The 24868-nt window shown below is 43.1% G+C and overlaps 1 protein-coding gene across 5 annotated transcripts; it reads right to left on the reverse strand.

Annotated features, from left to right (window-relative positions):
* Positions 1-686: 686 nt before the first annotated feature.
* On the reverse strand, positions 687-24109 carry LOC311011533 (uncharacterized protein). Of its 5 annotated transcripts, XM_084006567.1 has the most exons (32): positions 23685-24108; positions 17218-17288; positions 17037-17106; positions 16827-16933; positions 16708-16738; positions 16500-16610; positions 15962-16089; positions 15680-15750; positions 14229-14430; positions 13867-14073; positions 13107-13424; positions 12650-12919; positions 11252-11494; positions 10119-10463; positions 9682-9999; positions 8147-8482; positions 7977-8015; positions 7340-7469; positions 7055-7212; positions 6388-6970; positions 6191-6289; positions 5024-6136; positions 3935-4037; positions 3818-3843; positions 3518-3631; positions 3275-3367; positions 2982-3183; positions 2759-2858; positions 2435-2506; positions 2202-2310; positions 1844-1946; positions 687-1152 (listed from the first exon to the last, which is right to left on the reverse strand). In XM_084006567.1, the coding sequence occupies exons 1-32, from the start codon at positions 23790-23792 to the stop codon at positions 1127-1129; spliced, it is 6006 nt and encodes a 2001-aa protein (XP_083862693.1). In that variant the 5' UTR covers positions 23793-24108; the 3' UTR covers positions 687-1126. The 5 variants fall into 5 exon arrangements, with proteins under 5 accessions (XP_083862693.1, XP_083862692.1, XP_083862691.1 ...); XM_084006566.1 differs by having other exon boundaries at positions 5024-6289; positions 13116-13424; XM_084006565.1 differs by having other exon boundaries at positions 5024-6289; positions 8147-8479.
* Positions 24110-24868: the final 759 nt, after the last annotated feature.

Below are 24868 nucleotides of genomic sequence, written 5' to 3' on the forward strand. Positions count from 1 at the left end.
GCAGCAAATCACTTTGAGTCATTGGTTTAGCTCATGGGAGGGAGTGGAAGAGAACAGCAGGTGATTAGGAGATCCATTTAAAATGTTAGGGTTTTTTTTTTGCTGGTATGGAACTGTGCTTCAAGTCAAATCACACATTGTATACATACTGATACATGCATGATTTCAAACACACACACACACACACACATACACTCACACACACGTGCCGAGACCCAGAGCTCAGTGGAAGTGTGAAATTACTCCTGCACATAGACTAGCCCTCGCATTCATTACATAAGGCACTGATTCCGGCGCAGTCAGTCTATGAGAATAAACAATGGCTAAAACATCTTAAAGAGAAAATATTTAAAAATCCAAATAACAAGGATATACTTAATAACATGCATTCTCATTCATGTAACATGATTTATAAAGGATAAAAAGCTTCTGTAAGTTAGCCAGACGCCCAAAACAATTCAAAAGTATCATGACGTACAACGCACAAGAGGAAAGTTAAGGTTCAGCTGATAACGACGTCAAACTCACACGACTCCATCTGAGCAACACTCACAATAACTTATTTATGTTCTTCTTTCATGCAAAACTGTAAACACAAAACCCAAAAAGAATGAGAAGGTATGATGACGAGTAAGGCATTGTAATGGTCAAGCTACTTCAGATTATCTGACCTAAACCAGTCCCACGATCAGTGCAGAAGCAGGGGTTCATGAATCAAGACTTTGACACTGATGTGTGGTGGTTGAGCTTTTAGCATTAAGCATGTGACAGAACTGTGCCTTATTTTAATGTCTTAACTGTGCTATGTGTGGATGCGCAAAGGTCTAAACACACTGATTTCTTGATTACATCCATGCTACACATATTAAAATGTTAAAGTGTATACACGTGTACAGTTAATAAGCACGGACTCTGTACTGTATGTGCCTGTGGTGTCACTCAGTCCGCATGTTAGTCCAGTTTTTCCCTCTCAGTAGCATCCATAAAGCTGTTTGTGTATTTCAATCTCTGAGAAGATTCCAAGAAGGTTTCCAGAGTACTCCAGAATGTGAGTCAATGTTCTAGAGTCTTTCTCCATCCAATCAATGAGGAGGACATCGGGGGATTCCAGTTCAAATGTAGGTCATCATAGTGTGGTGGGCTGACCTCTGCCTGCATACAAACACACGGGAATGGTTTAAAGTCTGCTCGCATAACTCAAAATGAGGTTGTTTAATAACCTGTCTGATCGTATTGTTGATGAAGCCTTGAAATAAGGACGTTAGCGAGTTCATGTTGTTGATTTAGCTTGGACAGTTTAAATAATCAATACATTTTTTAATTGTTTTCAGAGTAGAGGGGCTAGGGTACGGTATGTATTTCTGAGGACTAAGATCACGTGTATCTTTTATTGAAGTAAAAGAGGCATTACCACTTGTAAAAATGCTCAGTTAAAGGTAAAAGTACAAAAAAGTGCTACATTAAAACGTCGACTTAGGTAAGAGAAGTTATTTCAGCAAAATGTAGATCAAGTATCAAAAGTAAAAGCGTGTATTATTATAAAAAGGTATTAAACCGTATTATCTGAATGTTATTACTGATTCAGTAGGACGTAAACAGCTTTTTAATGTCACACCTGGAAAGAAACACCAGAAAATGCAGTCTCTACACATTATTGACATCTTGTGCCAAAAACTACTTCTACTTTATAATCTTCCCTCACAATGTCGACCGGCTTCTTGCCACACCCTTTAATGTGGCAGTTAAAAGCTGGCCAAAGTATAACAATGTATAATTATGACTAATATAACACTATATATGCGTGTGCCAGTGTGTCAGTCTCTGTGTATGCATGCCTTCTCACCCCGAGATGCAATATAGCACTCATGACAGCTCAGCAGTCCATTACGAATCCGTACATCCGTCCCTGCAGTGGCATCACCCAGCTGGCCCTTACACACTCCACACTGAGAAAGAGACACGCATTAAACTATCAACATTACACACAGAAAGGATTAGTTGTGACCGGCTATCAAATGGTTAAATGCGTCTTACAAATATGATCATTCTATAATGAGAATTATAAGTGAATATGAGCTGTTTTTTATGTATGGATGGAGATAATCGTGACATACACATGCTTAAGTAAACTTCAGAACCTTTAAACAGACAAATGCTGCTTCCGTGTATAAACTATCATGTTTCCAGGAATAACACAGTACCTTGAAACACTGCATGTGGAAAAACAGTCCTAGTGTATCGATGATCATGGCAGCTCCTTTTCCCAGTGGCTGAGAACAACCAGAACATAGTCTCTTTCCACTAACACATCTACACACATACACACAGACGCACAGGAGGAAAACGCACATTAAAGCACCTCTACAACATTAAACAACAAATCCTAATTTCGTTCAGACATTAAAGCTGTGTATATGTGTGCTTGCATCACAACCTGCTGGGTGAGGGAGGCTGAGGTGACGGAGCGGCGGGCTGCTTGTTTGTTACCGCGTCATGTGATTCAGACCTGTGATGAGAAAATCATCATATATCAGAATATCCACAGTGGCCGTTATTTGAATCTTTAACTAGCATTACTTCATACAGTCATTAATTTGCTACCAAATTAGCTGGACTCAGAACATGATGACATTACTTGGTAATTTCAAGGTCTTTGTAAAATGAAAAGTGACAGAAAGGCAACAATAACGTCACATAGATTCAGGACAAACATGCAATATGGGACACCAACACATGCAAAATGTGCAGCTTTGCATACCTTTTCACAATATGTCCCTGGTTAAGCTGAAGGTTTCGGTCCAGAGAGGCTGTCTTCCACAGTTCATGTTTCTTTGAGGGCTCACCGTCACATGGAGGATCTACAAAATGAAATCGTAAATTAGCCATTTTTCACAGAAGCTCTGAGGAGTACATGGATGAGCTGAGATTGGATGAGCTGTGCAAACACATGCATATCACTGTGTATTTCCGCGTGATCTCACCCTGGAAAAAATGCAGCTTGGATGCATGCTGGTCCTCGTTCCCTGTGGAGGTTCTTTGGCCGTTTTGCTGTAGAGGAATGTTTCCTCCTTGTGTTTCGTTGTTTTCTGGAGCTGATGAAGCCGTCCCTGTCTGGCCCAACTGCTGGTTTAACAAGCCGGTGGGATTTAAGGGAGTTACAGTCTCCTCTAGGATCTTTCTCTCCTGGAAGTTGGACAAACAAAACAAAGACGCAACACGTGAGGCATTCAAAAGCAGTGAGTGATGTGTTTCATGTGTGTCTCAGTCTGTGTACCTCCTCATTGTGTTTTCTCTCCTCCTCCTGCACCTCTAGCTGTGCTTTCTCCCACTCCTTCTTCAGCTTCTCCTGCTCTCTCTGGTATTGCTCCTGCAGAGAAACATCGCACATGTTAAATAATGTATGGACAAAAAAAGAAAAACACACATGAGACACATAAAGGCACATCACCCGGTGCCTGCTGTTTTCTGCTGCACATTTCACGGCCCCATGCACATACATGTCATTCCACCAGTGTACCTGTAGGAGGCGCTCCTGCTCCTGTTGCCAACTTTCCAGGCGCTTACGTTCCTCATTGGGGTCCCAGACCCAGTGATTAACACGTTTAGCCAAGTTCAACATGGGGGTCTCAATCTACTCAGACCCGACCGACAATCACGCACACACATGTATAGGGACCAGAAGGACAGAAAGAGAGGAAACGTGAGAGGACAAGTCTGACCACAGCGACTACTGGACACGAAGGGTCAAGACAGGGTCAAATTTGAGAATGAAGGAGAAACAGGAAACAACAAGATGGAGCTGCAGGGAGATACTCACAGTCACACTGCTCTCCTCGAGTCCTTCTGCAGCAGAGAAAAGCACAAGAAATGATACAGAATATCTGCAGTGGAAATCCAGCTGTACTATATTAACTGCAATAATTTACGGTTTTACCTGTGACAGTGGGAAAGTATTCGTGTATGCTGATTGGTGATGTAGCTGGCTGAGCCTCTTTTTCCTCCACTGAACTCCCAGAGAACACCGTAGTACCGTTGACCTGTAACTCAAATATTCAACCAAATGAATGAAACATCAACTGGAAAGTGATAATTATATAATTAAAACTATAATTATATATATGTGATTCATTTGTCTCTATTTATACATGCATTTTTGATTTATTGCAAATTACACATAACTTGAATTACTGCCGACTACTCTTTTTTTTTTCTTCAGGCAGTCGCTGGCGGTCAGTTCATGTAAATACAATATTAAAATCAACCTGAGGAGCATCAAAACTTTACATAGGACATCCATCAGTGAACAGCTGTGTTTCAAGTCAGGCTCATGCCTCTCCACTGTGAGTAATTCTACCGTCTTTAATAATAATAATAATAATACATAGGTTTTATATAGCGCTTTTCTAGGTACCCAAAGACGCTTTAAGACAATATAAAATACCCACACGACGATTGAACTGACTATAAAAACTGGCATCGGGGTTATGCAACAGCCATTTATGGTTGTGTGTAGCAATGAATTTCGCTGAATTGTTTCTTATGTAATTTTTATATTTCATACTGCTCTGCAGAGGCTAAGACAAATTTCCTCATTAGGCACACATATCTTATTAAATTGCTTGCTTTCAGTTTGCGTATTTGACTGTGTGGTAATAAAGATAAAAGAATGATTTGGGGGGGCGGAAACTGTGTATTACTCAGCTGCTGAACTGCATCCTTTTATTAGGTAATATTTCATCATTTGAACAGCACTCGTGTGTGCTTTCAGTTGGTCGCCCGGGTTTCGTTTTCCACAAACGCAGCTCCTAAATGGTACGCCTGGCTGACGCTCATGTCTCAGGTGTCAAGCTTTTCCATAAACACTTGAATGCATCAGGTTGGAAAATTCATGAAAACAATTAACTCGTAGAGCATTAAAAAGAACTGAAACTCTGTCTGGATGGTGTGAAAATATATTAAATTCAAAAACATCATCCAATAATCCTGTGCTAAACTCAGAAGAAAAGGTTTTACGTTAACATACCACTTGTGATTTTTCCTGTCCATTGCTTTGGCTGTCCGGGTGATGTGGCTCCACATGTGTGAGCTCCGTCACAATAGTGGTTGTGATGGTGCAGTTTCGGCCTCCAATCAGGGAGCTGATAGCAGATCCTAAAGATGTGGTTGTTCTTTCTGCCTGAGGAGGTAACGTCTCCTGATTGGTCTGCTCTGGGGGAACGTTTTTCACCGTCTGCTCTGAGGGAACGTTTTTCTCCGTCTGCTCTGAGGGAACGTTTTTCTCCGTCTGCTCTGGGGGAACGTTTTTCTCCGTCTGCTCTGTGGGAACGTTTTTCTCCGTCTGCTCTGAGGGAACGTTTTTCTCTGTCTGCTCTGAGGGAACGTTTTTCATTGCTTGCTCTGAGGGAACCTTTTTCTCCGTCTGCTCTGTGGGAACGTTTTTCATTGCTTGCTCTGAGGGAACCTTTTTCTCCGTCTGCTCTGGGGGAACGTTTTTCATTGCTTGCTCTGAGGGAACCTTTTTCTCCGTCTGCTCTGTGGGAACGTTTTTCATTGCTTGCTCTGAGGGAACCTTTTTCTCCGTCTGCTCTGAGAGAATCTTTTTCTCCGTCTGCTCTGAGGGAACGTTTTTCTCTATCTTCTTTGAGGGAACATCTTTCTCCGTCTGCTCTGAGGGAACATTCTTCTCTATCTTCTTTGAGGGAACATCTTTCTCCGTCTGCTTGGAGGGAACGTCTTTCTCCATCTGCTCTGAGGAAACGTCTTTCTCCATCTTCTCTGAGGGAACGTTTTTCTCCATCTTCTCTGAGGGAACGTTTTTCTCCGTCTGCTCTGAGGGAACGTTTTTCTCCGTCTGCTCTGAGGGAACATTCTTCTCTATCTTCTTTGAGGGAACATCTTTCTCACTCTGCTTGGAGGGAACATCTTTCGCCGTCTGCTCTGAGGGAACATTCTTCTCTATCTTCTTTGAGGGAACATCTTTCTCCGTCTGCTTGGAGGGAACATCTTTCACCGTCTGCTCTGAGGAAACGTCTTTCTCCATCTTCTCTGAGAGAACGTCTTTCTCCATCTTCTCTGAGGGAACGTTTTTCTCCGTCTGCTCTGAGGGAACGTTTTTGTCCTTCTGCTCTGAGGGAACCTCTTTCTCCGTTTGCTCTGAGGGAACGTCTTTCTCCGCCTGCTCCGAGGGAACCTCTTCAACCTCCGGTGGTGAGTGTTGCGTGGAGGAAGACGGAGTAGAAACAGGGAGATCCTCCGTCATCTCTCCATTCACTCGCACCAACCCATCCATCTGAGTGGGACACAAGAACTTCATAAATACAACATCTCAGGCATTGGGGTGGAACAATGACGTTTCAGATGATGCTGACTGTGATATTAAGACCTCACCTTGACAGGTTTGTGTCCGGACTGTGTGTTCCTGGGTTGACAGTAAGGCTTGGCTGCCAGCAGGGGGACGGGTCTGGCGTTTACAGGTGAAGGGGAGGGGAGTATGTGCCCAGGCTGTGTGTTAAGAGGCTGCACTTGTACAATCGGAGGGTGTTTGGTGTGAGGCTTTGCGTCTCCTGTAATCGGTTGTTTCTGTTGTGTGATTGGAGACATTGTCGGTTTGGATTGAGGTTCTTTCAGTTCTTCTGACTGAGATGGCACATTTTCTGAGTGTGTGACCGGGCTGAGGGAGCTGCCGGAGGACGTCTCCATCTCTTCAGCTTCTGTGTGCCTCTGGTCTTTTACAGGTGCTGCTTTGTGCGGAGGTTCTGATGTTTCGTTAATAGGCGATGCCGATTTTTGCTCCACGTCCACCTGATTATGGTCCTGTTTGGGATTTGCAGTGGATCTGGGCAGTTTTAGGCTGTCCAGTGTTGCGTCACTGATGGTGAAGCGAAGAGCATAACGCTGTAAAACCATGGCTGCCTCTTCTGGAGTCGCTGCATTCCTGTAGGCATCACACAACTCTGCCTCTCTGCGCTCCCTAGAAAGACAAGACGATATTGTATGTTAAAAGCGATTCAGGTTTAAATAAATTTGTCTTTGAGGGCCTCAATATCGTCCTTACTTCTCTTCCACGATCTCTTTGTAGGTCTTAATGCTCTTCCTCTTGTTGCTGTCACTTCCCTCCTCCTTCATTCGTTTTTCCATCCTCTTCCTCTCTTCCTCTTTCTTGATCAGTTCCTGCGATGCGCTGCGGCGCCGATTCTTCCAGCGAGCCAAGTCCTGTCAAGGGGAGGCATGGATGCGACGTGAACATTTTATGTCACAATTATCCGGGCCAAATGAATTGCGATTAATTAAAAAACTCAATTCAACAATCTGCTCAATTTAAACGTCATAAGTCTCTTACGCTTTGCCAAGGGTCGTCATCTTCCTCAAAGTTGTTGTACTGTTCTTGCATTCGCTCGTATCGTGACTGGCTCAGAGACGGTAAGTGTCCCACCTCGTCCTCGTTAAGCATGTCACCCATGCTCACGCTCCTACAGAGGGAAAACAACCAACAGGGTGATCATGTATAAGTTACGGCTTCACTTGAACCGGCATGCTCATCTTTTCCAACTTGACTCTGGAAAACAGAAAATATTCCATTTGAATGAATTCATTGTTTACGTTGGTCAGTTCAGTAAATAAAACGCAATTTAAAACAACATGAAAACATGAAATAAATAATACACAAACACATTCATTTCTCAATAGAAAAGGAACAGAGAATAGATAATGTAAATCGAGACGTTTTTACATTATCACTCTTATTGTTCTGTATATAATATAATATATTCCTCTATTATAATAAACTACAAATTATTTCAAACAAACAAGCAATATAATGCAAAAAGGAATTAAAGGCAAAAGAAAAAGATGTATGTTGGATATTAGTCACCATGAACAGCAATGGGCACAATGTAAGTGTGTTGTATATGAATATATTTTTGGAAAATACACAGCATTTATATGTTGATATCATGCAGAATCTCATCCAGACTTACTCAGTGTCCTCAGACATAAAAGCAACTCGCCGGCTCATCCTAAAACAATGACAGAATAAAGTGAATGAGAGGAAAGAAAGCAGGTGAGGGAAGGGGCAGCAGCATTAATGCTGATGTCACACTTCAGACTGGAAGGGAGGGCCAATGAAGACACACAAAGAGCATCTCACATGATGGGAGGTAGATTGTCATCATCCAGCCAGAAGGGTTTCTTTTGTGGTGGCTCGTTCACGTACTTCTTTCTCTCCTCCACATTTTCCTCAACTCTCTCCTCCACAGTCTGCCTTTCCAGCTCCGCCTCCACCGTACGAGTCTGGGCAGTGGCGGGTTTGGATGGAGGGGTGAGCAACGGAGAGGAGAGGGCCTCAGTGACGCTGTTAGGGGTAGTTGTGCCTCCCTCTTGCTTTCCATCCTCCTCCTGCCCCTCCCTTGACCCTGCATACGTAGGGAGGCTCGGGGCTTGGGTGAGCAGTGCATGAGGTTCTGCTGCCACGGTAACAGTGCTGCTAAAATCCAGTGACACGGCCAACATTACCAGGAAATACAGCTCAACGACTAAATCGAGACCGCATCACAGACAACAGATGCAGCTGTTCTGCTCTCCGTCTACTGAAAGTTTTAACCATGTTGTTTCTGAACGCGTAGCCAGAGCGAGCTTTAAGAGCCAGATTGTCCAAATTATACAAAATATATGTGACACTTACATCGTGTGATAGCTAGTCATACAGATGGTTTTGGTTTTATCTGTTGAGGTTGTGAGTAAAATCAGTCTGGCTGCATACCATTACAGGCAAAACAAAGACATTTTTTACTTTGGCAACAATGTATTTACTATTATATGGGTAATTTCCTAAAAGTATTCTTGGATAAAACTAAGTAATTTGGTACTATGGGGAAAAACAGACAATGCTTCGTTGGCACATTGCTGGTGTGAAAACTGAAAATCCAGAAATTTGGGATTTATCGTCAATTAGGCATACATGTGAAAAATAAAGAGTCCAACAATAATTTAATAATGAATAACTATATAAATACACATATTTCTTGATAATACATCGTAGTTATTTCAAAGATATTTCTATTATCCTTATAATAAGTTCCAAATTGCATAGCTCTGTCTTCAAAACTTACAAGGAAATTATCAGCAAATTACTTTCAATAATTTTAATTCAATGTATGTAATTTGGGTGAAACAACCCAAGCTTTTCTGATACTAGAGGAGAGCAGCAGCTGTTTTTGTTCCTGTGTGAGTCAGCGGTGATTTACAATGGAAATACAAAGACAACAGCTCCATACCCAACTAGAACCAAACAACCAAAGTCATGCCAAACCAAGCCAGGGTTAAACTTCAACAGCATAAAAAACAAAAAGTCTAAACCAAGCACAAACTTCGCCAAGCCATATGAGAATCAAAACTCCAAGAATCTGACCACAGCAGCAAATCAAATTCGACCGGTCCTTTCATATAATAATCAATTAAACCGCATCAAGCATCCAGCTGCAGGCACTCGAACATGCTGGCATGGGATCAAAACAACCCAGCGAAGTCACAATCAACTATAAATCATCCATAGATATGTGTTAAGTGTTAGAACTGCAGCCCATATAACTTGGAAACATAATCAATCTTTGCCAGTAAAATATGCTTTGTTAGTTGCAGTAGTCGGCCGAGACCAAAGTCTCCTCATTCAAATGCAGTAAATACCTTTCACTAGCCATCTTCTCTGTGAGTTTAGCTCTTCTGTGTAGTGGCTTCATTGCAGACACAGGGGCGATGGTATATTTAACTGATCCAGGTACGGGCAGGAACTTGTTAATGGGCTGATTTGTTCTGCCTGCAATCGGTTTTTGGAATGATCCAGTCCTTCGAGCCATCATATCGTCCTTCTCCGGGTCAGGCTCGGGCTCATTTTCATCCTCATCCTCAGATTCACGTTCGCTGTGAGACGTTGCTCGGACCACGGTTGTATCAGGGTCCATTTGAGGTGTTTCCATGGGAACTCTGGGTGGTTGCTGCTCAACTCTATGAGAGAAACTCCGATGGATGAAATCCCTAAAATCTGAGATTTTCTTTGAGGATGCAAACCACTCCAAGCTTGTTAGTGTCTCCTCATACTGTTAGACACACACATCTCAGCCCACCTGTTCAGTGTCTTGCTCCTGTCTGCCTGCACTTTCCTTTTGTTCCGCGGCGCAGCGTCGGTGGTGACCTCCTCTTGTGTGCAGCGCTTGGCACTGGGCAGAGGCAGGAAGCGGTTGTAAGTCACTGTAGCGCTGCTTTGTTTATGGAAAACTCCTGTCCTCCTCGCCATCATGTCATCTTTATGAGGATCTGGGATTCTCCCCTCTTCCTCCCCATCTTCCTCCTCTGTGCTAGGTTCACACTGGGCCAGACGTGCATCCGTCTCAGCAGGAGTAGGAGGGGTTCCAGGGATGCAAGGTGGGAGGTCAGCGGAGGTTTGATTGAGGTAAGCTCCATCTAGCTGGCTGTGGGAGCATCATATAAAGCTTAAAATGCAGCGATGGAGACTATAGTCTTAAAATGCAGGCGTGAACGTGCAGAAGAGCAGGACACAAGTGGTCACTAAGTGTACAGATCGTAGAGAAGTAAAAATAAATAATCCAAAACTTAAAGCCATTCTTAGCGATAAACAAAAGTTAGAAAAAAACATGCAAAACTGATGTAAAATCAGTCATGTGACCTTCGGAGTCATGTCATAACCTCCATATATACAGTGTTTTGATTTTATGAAAATTTTGTGAAACACCAGCTAATATCTAAGGAGAAAAATACACAGATATGCAGGCGTTCCTCTATTTTAGATCAAAACACAACACAGGTTAGTAATAAAAAAATAAGCCAAAATTGCCAGTGCTCCCTCAACAGCAATGTAATGAGGATACTTTTTTAAAAATATCTTTCAAACACGATATCTTACTCAGTGGACAGAGCATTATCTGTACTGATATATCGGTGATTGGCTAATATTAGATATTAATCAATCTGGACTTGTCACAGCAGCGTGTGCATGCATATGTGTGTGTACTTTTGTTTTCTATTAAAACTACAAGCAAATCAGCACAATGCAGAGAGGTGCATCCAAACTACCTAATTTACTAATGACATTGACAAGCAATTAAATTAAACCATTAAATAGGTAATGCAACAAAAAAAAGGGACCTATTTATTCCTCAATACACTCCACCTAAATGCAAGACACTTTGCATTGGGGCCACTGAAGCCCGAGTTGTCTTGCATTTGGCCTCGTCCATACCTGCGTCCCCGCTCTGAAAGCTGGGAGCCCAGGCCAATGGTAGGCATGGCTACAGTTGCCTTGGAAAGGAGTCGTCTTAGCAACTCCGTCTCCTCCCCTTCCTTTGACGTGACTGTGTCTATTGGCTGCTCGATCTCAGTCACGCCCCCAAAGGTCACAACTTTAGCCTTTGCTGATCCGCTGAAAGGACTTCCATAATTTTTCTCCAGACAAGCCTGACACACAGGAGCTGGGCTAGCCTCACTGTACATACAACCTCACAAATGAAGACAAAACAAACACACACACACACACACACACACACACACACACACACACACACACACACACACACAGCCAGCAAAAGAGTAGGGGGGAATAAAGAGGGTGGAAAATCGTGAGCAACCACAGACAGAGGATCAGACTGTGAAGACAAAGGAAGGGCAAGGTGGAAATGAATCAGACAGGAAGTGTGGATGGACAGAAGAGAACAATGCATGGGTTGTCTCCTTAAATCCCTTCAACGCATACATTCACAACATATACACCAAGCTTTTTTTAATCTACTCTCGATGGTCACATTTTCCCGGTAACTGCAGCTCCTCTGGGAAGACAAAAAACTCTTTATCCTATCTAATGACATCAGCGCAGAAAGAGAAAAACAAAGGCCAAACAGTGCTCACAGCCAGCAGCCTACTAACTGAGTCTCACATACACCGGCCAACTCCCTTTCCCCCTCCCTGCTCCCTTTCAATGGCTGTCAAAAAAAAGACTGAAGAGGCCTGAAGGGCACAATAGTGAGGAGAATGAACAAGCAGATGAGAACATGGGGAGCAACAGAGAAGAGTGGAGAGGAGAAACCAAACTTAAGGGGATATATAGCTGCTTACTAAAGGATTCAAGAGATTAAAGACAAACTATGTCTCCTTGTGACTTGGGCTCCAGCTAATTGAAGATCCACACACTTTTGTGCAAACAAAATAAAATGATTAATATACTATTTGTTAATAGTCGTGATCCTGGTCTCTTTTGAACTTCTTGGAGTTAAAAATGACAATTAGTCTAAATTACTGTCGTGAAATAACAGATGCAAAATGTAATATCGAAGTGAAGTAAAATGTTTTTTTAACTGTTGGTGCAATATTTTTTACTTTGCAGTGGTTTAGTGAGGAATCAACTTGAATGACATTCAAAATAAGGTACCAAATCCTTTATGTATTCAAGCCACTGTTTGTTTGAATCATATAAAACAACGTCTAACAGACTAAAGAGCCTTTTCTGCCTGCAATGATCTGCAAAGACTTGAGCTACAACTAGAAGACACACACTGCACATTCTCTCAGTCATGATCAAACCACACACTTGACATACAGCAGTATTTGTGTACTTTGTACTTTGAACAGAGAGTGTGTTGGGCACCTGGGTTCAGTCATCTTGAGCTTCTCCCACTTCTGCATATCTGCCTGGCTCATGGAGGCAGAAACAAAGCTCACTGGTCCATCCCTATGAGGGAGGGGCTTACTCTGAGCCCGCCTACGAGCCAGGTCGTCCTTCTGCTTATTAGGTGTCGCCCTAACCTTCCCCTCTTCTCCCTCTTCCTCCCCATCCTCCTCTTCCTCGTTGCAAGGGGCGGAGTTTAGGAAAGGGTTGTCTCTGCGTGTAACGATGTCTGTGACTGTTTCTTTCTCACTGTTCATTCGCAGAGCCGGTACGATGGCGTCACGCGGCACACGTGTTCACATCAAAGCAGAGCACACACACACGTCAAACCACACGTGACCACAACACCCAAAGAAAGAAAAGGTAAGAAGGTGAGTGACAATATTTAGTAGTGAGTTTGAGAGAAAATGGAAAATGGAAAGACACACAAACAAACCTGGCTAACCTGGCCTCCTTCTCCTGCAGTGTTTGCTGCGAGGCTCGTCTAATGCCTTCCCAGCGCTCTCTGTCTTTGCTGTTACATACAGGTGGAGGGACAAACTGATGCACCTTGGGAGCAACGGGGCTGCGATGAGCTCGTCTGGACGCCAGGTCGTCTTTTCGAACATCTGGGACTTTCCGGGCCTCGGCCTCCTCTTCCACATCAGAGGAGGAATCCCACGCAGTTTTCTGAGAGCTCAAAAAGTCATTATCGCAGCGAAGGATGATGCTCGGGGATGGTGACCTCACTTCCTGTTCTTCCGGTGTGGGAGTGCTGCGGTTGGGGAACGGGACGGGGTGGCAGTTTCAGAGGTTATTAAAAATCCATCGTTGCATGTTGTGACCAGACGTAGTAACGTGCAGCGTTGGGATTTCACATGCGTCTTTTCATTGTGTGCTTTAAGGAAATACCACACCAACTAGAAAGTCATTCATGGCCATTGAAACCTCTATGACAATATTAATAGCTGACAGGCTTTACATCAACCACTGCTGTACAAAAACACAGCAGAAGCAGCAAGCAGTTAGTCAGATCTGTATGCAGACACTCATTAATAAGCCGGATCGCTGCACAAACTCAACGTCAAAACTTCGGCACCGGCTGAGCATTACGAAAACAAAGCCAAACAAAATGACCATCGTAGCGATCCGTTAGTGAACGTGACCAAAACTGTCAAACCACAGCAGCAGGCGCTCTCATGCCCTTCCTGTCTGACCTGCTGTAACGAACGGCAGCAGGCAGAACTTTGATTCCTGCCTTCGCCAACATCTGCTGCCTCTTCTGCTCCAACGCTTCCTGTGTCACCTTCTCCTCTTCCTGTTTGAGTTTTTCCCCATTGTTTTCAGGTGCCCAAGTGACAGTCTTGGGAGTTTTGTGGTGCATTCCAGTTCTTTTGGACTGCTCTTGGGGGTCTTGAGGGTGACTGGTGAAAGTTATGTAATGGCAGGGAAAGATTAGGGATCAGGAAGTTTACGTGTGTGATTTACCTTTTTCCTGCTGCTTAATTTTGGGGGTTTTCCACCAAAGCACAAACTCATAATTTCAATCTGTTTATTGCACTCATGTGTTGGTCATTACCTCCGCTGCTCTCCTTCCTCTGTATGTGGTTTTCGCCGGGGAGTTGGGATGTAGGAACTGGCGTTGGTTCGGTTGGGAAGAAACTGGTTAAAGGGAATCGAGCTTCTTGATTCGCTGCTGGCTGTCCGTCTGGCCAACATGTCATCCTTCCGCACATCTGGCCTCCTGCCGGGGGCATCGGCCTCCGAGTCGCTGCCTCGCCCTGGGCAACAAGAGCGATGGAGCACGCAAGAGAAAGAGTGAAGAAGGTTAGAAAGTATGTCAGGAACTATTTTTAATTGGTCCTTGCATAATAACCTCGCTAAACAATTCTCAAGGCATATAAACACCATGTTGTTCATAATATCTTCTGTTTCTTCCCCATCCCATCCACAGAGTTGTCTCTCAAAGTCTTAGTGATTTTTAGAATAATTACACAAAATCTGAAAGTTTTACATATGTTCCTTTAAATAAAAGCATATTTCCACTTTTCTACCTTGCCATTATTTTCATAGTAATAATAACAACTTAACTTCTGAGTTCATCAACATGGCAACTTTGCCAAAAATCATGAATACAGGAAAGAAACACAAGCATTCAGACAGACACAACTACTTTTGTAAGTACAACATAACTGATAAAAAATACTGAACAAAACTACAACAATATGACCCAAAGTTATATTGAACCACAATTAGTATTTAAATGTAGACACAACACCATTATATGTGCAGTCATAAACATTCATCACTTCCAGCCAACAGTCTGACAAGTTTATGGTGCATAAATCTGTTAAGTGCACTCTTGTTGAGCAGTAAACGTCACTCTGTGACCGCCAGAGAACGCTGGGATTAAGTCTATTCCCGGCTCTGGAATAGCGTTTTTCTTGTCACCCTGCAGAACACGTAGTATACTGTCAACGTAAAAGTCTCAAACAAACAGGATGCCTTGGAAACCTCAAACCCACACGTACACACACACACACACACACACACACACACACACACACACACACACACACACACAGACCGACCGATTGTGTTTCCAAGGTCCAAATCTGTAGTGATTGCTACTCAGACCAACAGCTGCTGCATCTGGGGTACACACACACACACACACACACACACACACACACACACACTCACAGTTTCTGAGACGTTCAGCTGTTGTCCACAGCCTGTCTGACTGGCCGCAACATACCAAGGTTAAAACGCCAACATGTTAGAGATCAGCAGTCAGACTATTTATGGATGAACGGGTTTTGTATTGCTGCTTTAAAGGAATAGTTCAACATATGAGAAATACGCTTATTTGAGCTCTTTCAGAGAAGATCGTTATCCACTCTCATGAATGGACGCAAAGTATGGGGCTAGCCTAGTTTAGCAGAGAGACAGGAAGCAGGGGGAACAGCTAGCTTGCTCTGTCTCTTGTGTTCAGAATTGTTTGCTTTTCCTACATTGAGCAGAACCAACCATCACTGTTGCCTCGATTCACCACATCAGGAGACGGGCTGTGCTGTGAGCGGGAGCCAAAGGAGTCCAGACTGTCAAAAAACGAAACATATTATGTTTAACATATCATCATATGTGGATTTTAAAGTTTGAATTGAGGTTCTAAAATGTAGAACGTGTCAACAGCTGTATTTAACTTCTCACCAATAATATCAAATTCCCACCGGTGTGTGCGTCCACATATTTGGGTGTATGTGTGTGTATGTGTGTGTGTGTGTGTGTGTGTTGACAGATATCTCTCACCTGTCCAGTGAGTTGTCCCGAGTGTGTCGTGGTGGAGACAGAGAGTCACTCCTCTCAGAGTCCCAGCAGTCGTAGCCGCTGTCCCTAACGCTGCGCTTCTGTGAACTGTCGCCTCCTTCGTCACTCTCCTTCAAACACACAGAGACAAAATATATAGAAAAGTGTATCAAGAAAGATGCATGAAGAAGCTCCACTAGGGGTTAATACATGTGTCCGGACATTGATGGGAAAGGAGCAAAAAGAAAAGCCAGGTGTGTAATTTGAAAGGACTTCCGATTGATCCAATGGATCAAAAAGTGCAGAGACACTCTTTTTTTTCTAAACCCATATATGCTGCTTCTCTTTTCTGTCTCTCCCTGAAATAGGAGTAGCTGTGGTGTTACAAAAACAAAAATGTGTTCCTCTTCCGTCTCGTGTGTCTTTCCCGCACCCCAACAAAAACAGGAAGCTAACAAATCAATCCCCGGCACCTCCTCCACACTGCTGTCTGTCTGTCTCCCTCTCCTCCCCTGTCGCTGCCATTCTCTTCAGCACTCACCACCTTCATTTGAGCGAGAAGCCCTTCAAACTCCTTGAGGTTGAGTGTAGGGCCGCTGTAGGTGGCACAGCCGCTGGCAGCCTTCCCAAGCCAGAACACTGTGTTCAGCACCTGGGAATCATAGATACAGGGGGAGTTTCATGTACGTGCATAAAGGTGAAACACATTGACATAGAAGATAAAGCAAGAAAAGGACAATATTGCTCACATTTTTTAGTTTGCGGTTGCAGTCAGAGTCCCTGATGAGAGAGAGAGGTGTTACTGTCACAAGATGTTACGTTGAAATGTACATAAACAGGAATAAAAAAGCCACACGGGTCTAATTACGTGAGGTTAGCTCGTATGGAAGTGTCTTGCAAGTCCCCGGGGTCAAACAGCTGGGAGCCCTTCAGGCCCAACTCCTCACAGCCCCGCAGGAAGACTGACAGGTTGTCCTGCAAGACAGACAGCAGGGGACCACAGACAGTCTGAGTTCATCACTGTGACGAACAGGCTGGTTTAAAGTGATGAATGTCACACTGGAGGGTGTCTTCTTACCAGCCCAGCAATGGGGGTGGCCAGTCTGTTGATCTTCTTGACCAGCCCTGGTTTTATTGCACTCAGCAGCCTGAGACAAGGAGGGCAAAAGCAGAGATTTATTGAGTCTTAGAGGAGTTTATGTATGTCGTTTGCGACTTCAGACATACAAAACTGAGCACGGGTGATGTCAGAGGCTTACTCGCATAACAGGATGCCGTTCTCCAATCCGCTGCGGAAGTCCTTGTCTCCAAAACTCTTCCCCGTCACGGCCTGGAGGGCAGGAAGAGACAGATGTTAAGGATGTGGACTGGAACTATGGCTGCAACAAACTATTATGTTTGTTTCATTATTTGTGTATATGTTGGTTATTTTCTGATAAATCAATAAATCCTATATAAAATGTTCATGAACAGCTCCTAGAGCCCAGGATGATGCTTGTTTTGTCCCATCAGTAGTCCAAAATCCAAACATATTTAGTTTACAATGATATAAAGTATCAAATCCTCATATTGAAAAGGTGGAAGCAGAACATGTTTTTTATTCAAATCACTACTACAAAAATATATATGCTCTATCGCTGAATTGCTTAAAATCATCATCAACAATCGTAATAAAGAATAATTTAAGTCATTTAAAAATGCATTTTTGCTGTTTTACTTGTTTTAATTGTAGGCTCCTGGTAGATGTGATGGGTTCCCTTCCTATCTATTTGATTTAAAGGAGTACATTTAAAAAGAATTACTGGTAATAGATTAAACGTCATTAGTTGCAGCCCTTATACAATTGCTGTAATTAGATAAATATCAAGTACCAAAGTGCTTGAAGTCTGTTGTGCATCACCGTGTCCCTGACGGAGCAACCTGCCACTGCACAGTTCACCCTTCCCCCAACATTTTTTTTTTGCTTCAGTAGAAACCAAATTAGAGTGACGCCAAGCCAATGACACACTGCTGTGTCCTCATTCCACTTTCCCTGATGTACATGCACACAGTCATAGCCTGAGCAGTGATAACCTCAATCCTCTAACCTGGACTCCGATACGCAGCCTGCTGTACAAGCAGGAGAGGAGGAGGAAGCTAACCGTGACACGCTGCTGCTGCTGCTACATCATCCCACACACTGGCACTGCTCTCTGGAGCTGTTGTGTAACCAGCAGCCAAAGGTGATGGGAAGAGAAGGGAGATTTGACTCTTTGGATTTCTAATCCAGATAAGCATGGATTATGGTTAGCACTGAAACTGTTAACTGAAGGCACTCCCTCCAACTCTACTGCTCACATGCAGCACACTGTACGCTTCTACACCAAAAAAAAACCCACATCCAAAAAAAAACACACCTAAAAAAAACCCACACTTCCTCTGAATGTGACAGATTCTGTCTGCAACTGACCACACATAATAATCTGAGGTCACTTTGATGGGGAAATACTTGAGGTTTCTGGTGATATTTATGATTCATTTCCATGTATTTATTTACAGTTCTGATGCACGTGTACCAGTGTACCACATATATGAGAGGAACACACACACACACACACACACACACACACACACACACACACACATACACACACACAGTGCATCTGCAGCTATGAAAACAGCCTATTGTCCGTTATATAAGTGATGACCAGATGTTTCCCATTGGCATCTCTTTCTTATTCGTGTCTTTCATCATTCTGTTGTCTCTCTCTCTCTCTCTCTCTCTCTCTCTCTCTCTCTCTCTCTCTCTCTCTCTCTCTCTCACACACACACACACACACACACACACACACCCAAACGCTGGCATATGTCACGTTTATCAAGGCCTGGCTCCAGGTCTTTGAAACATTTACAGCATGGTCATGCATAATTTACCCATCAAGTAGAGTACTGTATTGAGGGAGAGCAGGACAACTGCGTCTGTGTTTTGTGTAGGTAGTGTGTGTGTGTGTGTGTGTGTGTGTGTGTGTGTGTGTGTGTGTGTGAGTGTGGGTTGCAGGTCACAGACTGGGTGAGGGTGGAGGTGGTTATATGTAAAATGCTGAATCTGAAATACAGTAATTACAGCATGAAGATGTAAGCAGTGTGTGTTACTGTGAACATGTATGTGTGTTGGGTGAGCATTCATGTCTGCTACAAAAACCAAGCCAAAGGCCTTGGGGGTATTTCAACGCCAGCAACGGTAATTCGACCCTCCCTCGCTCCCTCTCAGTCCCCATGGTGGATCACTCTGCTCAGTCTGGGTGAATGGCAGCAGCAGCTACCATTTAAACCCTGAGGTGAGACTGTGGGGGGCAGAGGGGAAGCACAAGTAGACCAGAGTACCCTTTGCTTTTGTTTTAAAAACGGTAAAAGGATGGAAAGAATGAGAAGCTAGGGAAATAGAAAGCAGGAGATGAGAAAAATAATCAGTATTATTAAAAAGATTAAGTTTCACGTTTCCCAAATTGCGACTGAAACCTGAGATTAAGCCAGGAATGATGATCTCTTTTCTGGTTTTGTAAAACCAGTAATATATAGATATTATTATTTGAATAGAAAATATAAAAACAGAAAACAGTCACAGACAAAACATGGCTGTTAAATAAATCTTTTGGTTTACTTTGTACAATTTATCCAATGTCATCTATGTTTGGATTAAAAAATAAAGTTGCAATTTGGGGAAACAATTAAAAACGCTGTGAAGCAGACGGTCCAAACGGTTTGATAACTCCGGAAAAAGAAACAAAGTGTGCTGTCATGTACTGCTGCCACTAATGGACTAATGTGACATGCAGAGAAGACAAGACCACACAAAGAGGAACAAACTGAAATAGAAAGACAGAGATTTAAAGTCATAATCCAGATTGCAGATGAGTTAAATCTGGATCAGAGCAATTAACCAGAGCACTAGAACCCTAGAAAACATCAGACTCTTCAGCTGCTGACAATTTATATCTGTATAATGTGAGAAACAAAAGAACTTCCTCTGTTTAATCCCAGCACACATTATAATATCTTCATCACATTAAAATCCATTAAAAGTACACAAAAATCAAATTAATGGCAATAATTAGGAATTGGCATACAATCACTGCATGCTATTTTGGTATTTTTTAATTAAATTAAATATATATTAATTACATGTAGCAAAATATGATATTCTACAGTGACATTTTTAATAAGCACTTCATTTACACTCTTTATAGAGATGCAATCATATCTATTTAACATACTTAAAAGTAAAGTTTATCTCTGAGATAAACACAAGTAAAAAAAGTGCAAAAAGTACAATCATAGGTTAATTATTTCACTCACTATTAGTCTGTTTGTGTGCACTTCGATGCACTTTGCATCCTTAACTATTTCACACACAGCTCACGAGAGTCAACGTTGAAACAACACAAACTAATGCTACGTGCTAAATCTGCACGATGCTAATCAGAGCCAGTCAATCATATATCATAATACTACATAAACTATTATAACTAACCGCTCTGCTTTAGAAAACATGTTCAGTTTTGTCTGTGGCAAACACAATTCTGGCCACACAAAAAAAAAAAATCCCTGTGGCACGAAAGACATCTCTTTCTACAGCAAGTCTGTATCATCATTAGTTCCCATGCTCACATGCAGTAGTTGATGCATGGAAAATCCCATGAATCCCTGCTCTCACACACCCTCTCGCTCTCTCGTGCAGACACAGCTGGCTGTCTTTGACCATTGGAGTTAATCTGCCAGGGACAGACAGCCGTGACATCTGGCACACAAACACACGCACATTCTCCGGTTTATTCCCTGTGTGACGGATCCCCAGCTCTTGCCATGTACTGTATGCCGATGACAGCAGAGGTTAACTGCTGTCACTAAAGTTAACTTTGTGTTTCCCTAAGCCCGTGCAACGTTAACCTACTCAATGTCACGTCCAACAGGTTTAAAGCAACTTCCATGGCGTTTATCAGCTTTGAGACAGTCTAATCCCGCCTTGTCTAGTTTATAAACAGATAGAAAGGTCTCGTCTGTGCCAGTCTAATTTCCTGCTCGGGGTCATGTGGTGATATATAGCCTACTGCTCTACTGCCCCCCATGGAAACAGTGACACCTGAGAGCCTGCCCATGTTATGTTCCCATAGTGACCACTGTCACCCAACCGGGGCGTGTCTGAGGAGTGTGTGTGTGCAGGATCATGCATAGCTGATTGGCATGTGTGTGTGTGTGTGTGGGGGGGGTGAATATACTTTGCATACTCTTACAGACATGGTGAACACACAAATGCAGGCTGAAAGGGCTACATGTAGCAAAGGGTGGCATGGTTAACCCTGAATCATCCCCACCTGTGCTCATAAGTACAACACTAGAAATAGAGTCAGCCTGACTGGACTGAAAATAACTCCAGAATTAGGAGTCAGGAAAGACGACAAAGTAAGAGGAACAGAGAGCAAAGATAATGCAGGAGAGATTACAAGGCTTAGACGTCAGACTGCAGTTTATGCTCACTACTGATGTGACATAGTTCCCAGTGCAGACTAACCTATTGCACCCGGAATATATATAAACATTTTAATAATTGTAAGTTGAAGCCATTTGTGCACATGATGAACTATGTGGTCAGTGATTGACTTAGAAATTAGTTTGAGTAATCCATGAGTGCAACAGCAGAGAGGCAAACTATTTTTTTCCCATGTAAGGGTAAAGATGAAATATTGTTTGCTGCAAAAAAAATCGTTGGACAAATTGGTTGTGATGTTGCATTTGGGGTTGTTCCTATTTGTCTTGTAATTATTTGTATAAATGGGGAAACGATACTGCACTCTTTAAACACTATTTTGAAAAAGAGATGATGGTTAATTTATCTGGTGTTTCATGAATTATGTTGACTGATGGATTGCGTGTAAATAAACAAGAGACACCAAGATCACCATGATGAAGGAAAGTTAGAGAGCAGTTAGCACGATATGTTGAAGAGGAGACGTGTGCCGGGTTAATTTGGATGGTCATTTACTCGTCTGGTCAGATTCTTTGCCTTTTTCCACTAATTATATTACAGCATATTTCCAGATCTAAATCCTAACTTAATAATTAGATACTTTATATAGATGCTCATGTTAATACAATCACTGATGCACAGAGAGTTTTGCTTTATCTTAGAGGGGTCTTGTGATGCGTTTAAAGCCGACACCAAGTATTGCTACCAGTGTATAACATATATCCAGTTCTTTCCACCAATGATTGAAAAAGTACAGCGAATACGAGAAAGCAAACTCCTGCTTTAAACTTTAAAGTTTATAGGAAGGGGCTCTGTTTCTATAAGATTTGTGAGAGTAGGGCACATGTAATGCTTAAGAGAGGAAGAGACATCCACCCTCTTATCTACATACACATATTAATCTCTCTAAAGCAGGTCAATACTCTCCCCACAAGACAGGGAAGTTAATTTAGATTTTCTTGCACCGTATTTGGGACACTGACAGATCTGAACTGGGTAGATGGGCGAAAACTTCCATGACCTCCTGAAATCCTAAAAGTAATCACGGAGGAGGAAAGATGCGACCACAGACGCCACAGTTTGACACTTAGATCAAACCAAACCATCTGCCACCCCTCTCCAGTGGATGCATCTAGTTCAGCTAAAATTGGTTTTATTCCTTGTTAGGTTCAAATACTTTTTTTGTTGGATCTCTAAAGGGGTCAAACTATACAGCACTTTACTTTCCTGTCCTCTTAATCATTTTTATAATGTAAATAGTCTGCTTTGTTAGTTTGTTCGGCCTGTCATCTAACTACTTCTCTCACAAAGGAAACCTCCCTTTATTATTTTTAGCCATGGTTCTATTTGTATGACAGGACTGGGTGTTTGCAGTGCAACATGTACTTTCATATTTAAGTAGTAGATAGCAGGCAAACTATTCATCTTCTCCTCCTCTACCACAGCCTGCAGTAAACTGGCTTTTGTAAACGGCACAGATTGAGGGAGTCACAGCCATGGTGTGAAGTGGAAGCCAAAACGTTTACATAAATAGTTGATTTTGTCCTTACTTCCAGACCTTTCTGAGATTCTAGTTGCTAAGCTAGCAGAGGAAAAATAGGTCACAACCACCCGGCTCTCCGGGCAAAATCATGATTCACCACTCAGGCTTATAGAGAGAGAGGCGTTTTGATCCGAGCAGATGATGATGGAAGCGATGCACCGCACCACAAACGATAATCTCATCCGATGCCATAGACTGTATAGCATCTCGTGCGTGAATGCTGGCCCCAGTCTCATTACCATGGCAACCGGAATCCCCTCGCGCCCGAAGAAGGGGGCGTTACACCGCCTAGCAAGTGGGGGGGTAAAAAACAATCTTTGCTAAACAAACGGGAATTGAACGGCTACTTTGAGGGATTTACGTTCATTTCTTCCTGTTATTTGATTTTTTTGTTTAGCTTGGTCGGTGTTTAAAGCCCCCCGTCGTGCTGGGGTGTGTGTGTTAGATTAGCCATACATGTGTAAAAACTTTTAACACATACATTCGTCCTCACACGCAGCAGAACCGTTGTCCCACAAGGTAACCCGACACACTGCGTCGTCCCCACGACAGGTGACGATGCACCGGTGCTGATGCTATATGTATTTATATCCCCCCCCGTATGGTCCGTTTCTGTCCCCGCTGTGGCGTAGCAGCAGCAGGCCCCCCCGGAGCCTCCACTGAGCGGTCACTCCACTTACCTCTATCCATTTCTGTGCCTCCAAACAGGCTGGTTCGGGATGGCTCGTCCCCGGCTCGTCCCGCGTCGAAGCGTTCGGGACATCTCGACCTGCTGCGGGGCTCGCCATCTCCGGGCAGCCGAGGACCAGAGAGAGCGTGTGTCGGACGGTGATGAAGCGGTGAATACGTGATATACGTGTTGGTGGTTCTCTCCCCCTCCCCGCTCTGTCAGTCCCGTTATCCTCCACCTCCTCCTCGCTTTCCACCGTCACCGGGCCCCGCTCGTGCTCCCCCCTTCTCGAGTCCTGCTCAAACTGTTCCACGGAGGCGGCGTAGAAAGAAGGTTCTCGCGACCCCGTCACTGCAACACGAGCCCGGCGCTAAAAATACTGATTCTTGTACGCAGCAGAACTGCGCGAGGCTGCTGCTGCTGCCGCGCATTTTCGTAGACGTGAACGCGCAGGCAGGAATCTATGCGGGGGAGGTCGAGGGACAGAGAAAGAGACAGAAGAGAGAGAGAGAGGATTGCAAAAAGATGCCCCTTTATTTCAGAGTTCTCCTGCGTCAGCTGGAAGTGGTTGTTTGAGGACATTTGCTTCATGCTTACCAACAGACATCACCGTCTTCAAAAGAGAGCAACTGAGCAAGAAAATATGAAAAAGTAGAGCTTTTAGGAGTCCATGAAAGATAGTTAGAGGTAGCCTATTTACCTACCACAGGGACCACAAATGGACAATGAGGGCCAGCCTTAAAATCTGTCCTTCAAGCATGGCCGCATGCACCAAAAGGTCTGAATTTGTTAGATTTTTCAGCATTTTTAATATGCGTTTTAAGGCAAACTATTATTTTTCATTTACTATTTCAGTTGATATTGTGGTTCACATTTCCATATAGTTGTGTTTAATCAAATGACCAATCTAACCTGGACAAAGTAGCCTTTACACTGTAGTGTGAGAACCGTAGCCGGTAGGAACTTATAGTCAATACAACATATATTTATTATTTTTCTTAACTTGCTTTAATAATAAAAAAAAAAAAAAGACCTCACTGTCCTCAATAACAGCTACAGGACTGTTTTTAAGTTGCTAAAAATAAGAATGCCCCATTTTATACAAACTGCATTTGGCACAATGACCAAAAGAATGGCTAAGCAGTCATGAGTAATTCAAGTAATCCGAGCTATTGATAATAAATGAGTACACAT

The sequence above is a fragment of the Eutrigla gurnardus genome (genome assembly GCF_963514095.1).
Source record: "Eutrigla gurnardus genome assembly, chromosome: 3".
Classification (NCBI taxonomy): Eukaryota; Metazoa; Chordata; class Actinopteri; order Perciformes; family Triglidae; genus Eutrigla; species Eutrigla gurnardus.

What these genes read in the sequence shown, in the direction of transcription:
- LOC311011533 (XM_084006564.1), bottom strand. Translation starts at nt 23,792, where the DNA reads ATGGCGAGCCCCGCAGCAGGTCGAGATGTCCCGAACGCTTCGACGCGG. An exon ending in AGGCACAGAAATGGATAGAG is followed by an intron (nt 17,289 to 23,684) that starts GTAAGTGGAGTG and finishes CCTGCCCTCCAG; the next exon opens with GCCGTGACGGGGAAGAGTTT. An exon ending in GAATCGAGGCAACAGTGATG is followed by an intron (nt 14,431 to 15,679) that starts GTTGGTTCTGCT and finishes CTTGTTGCCCAG; the next exon opens with GGCGAGGCAGCGACTCGGAG.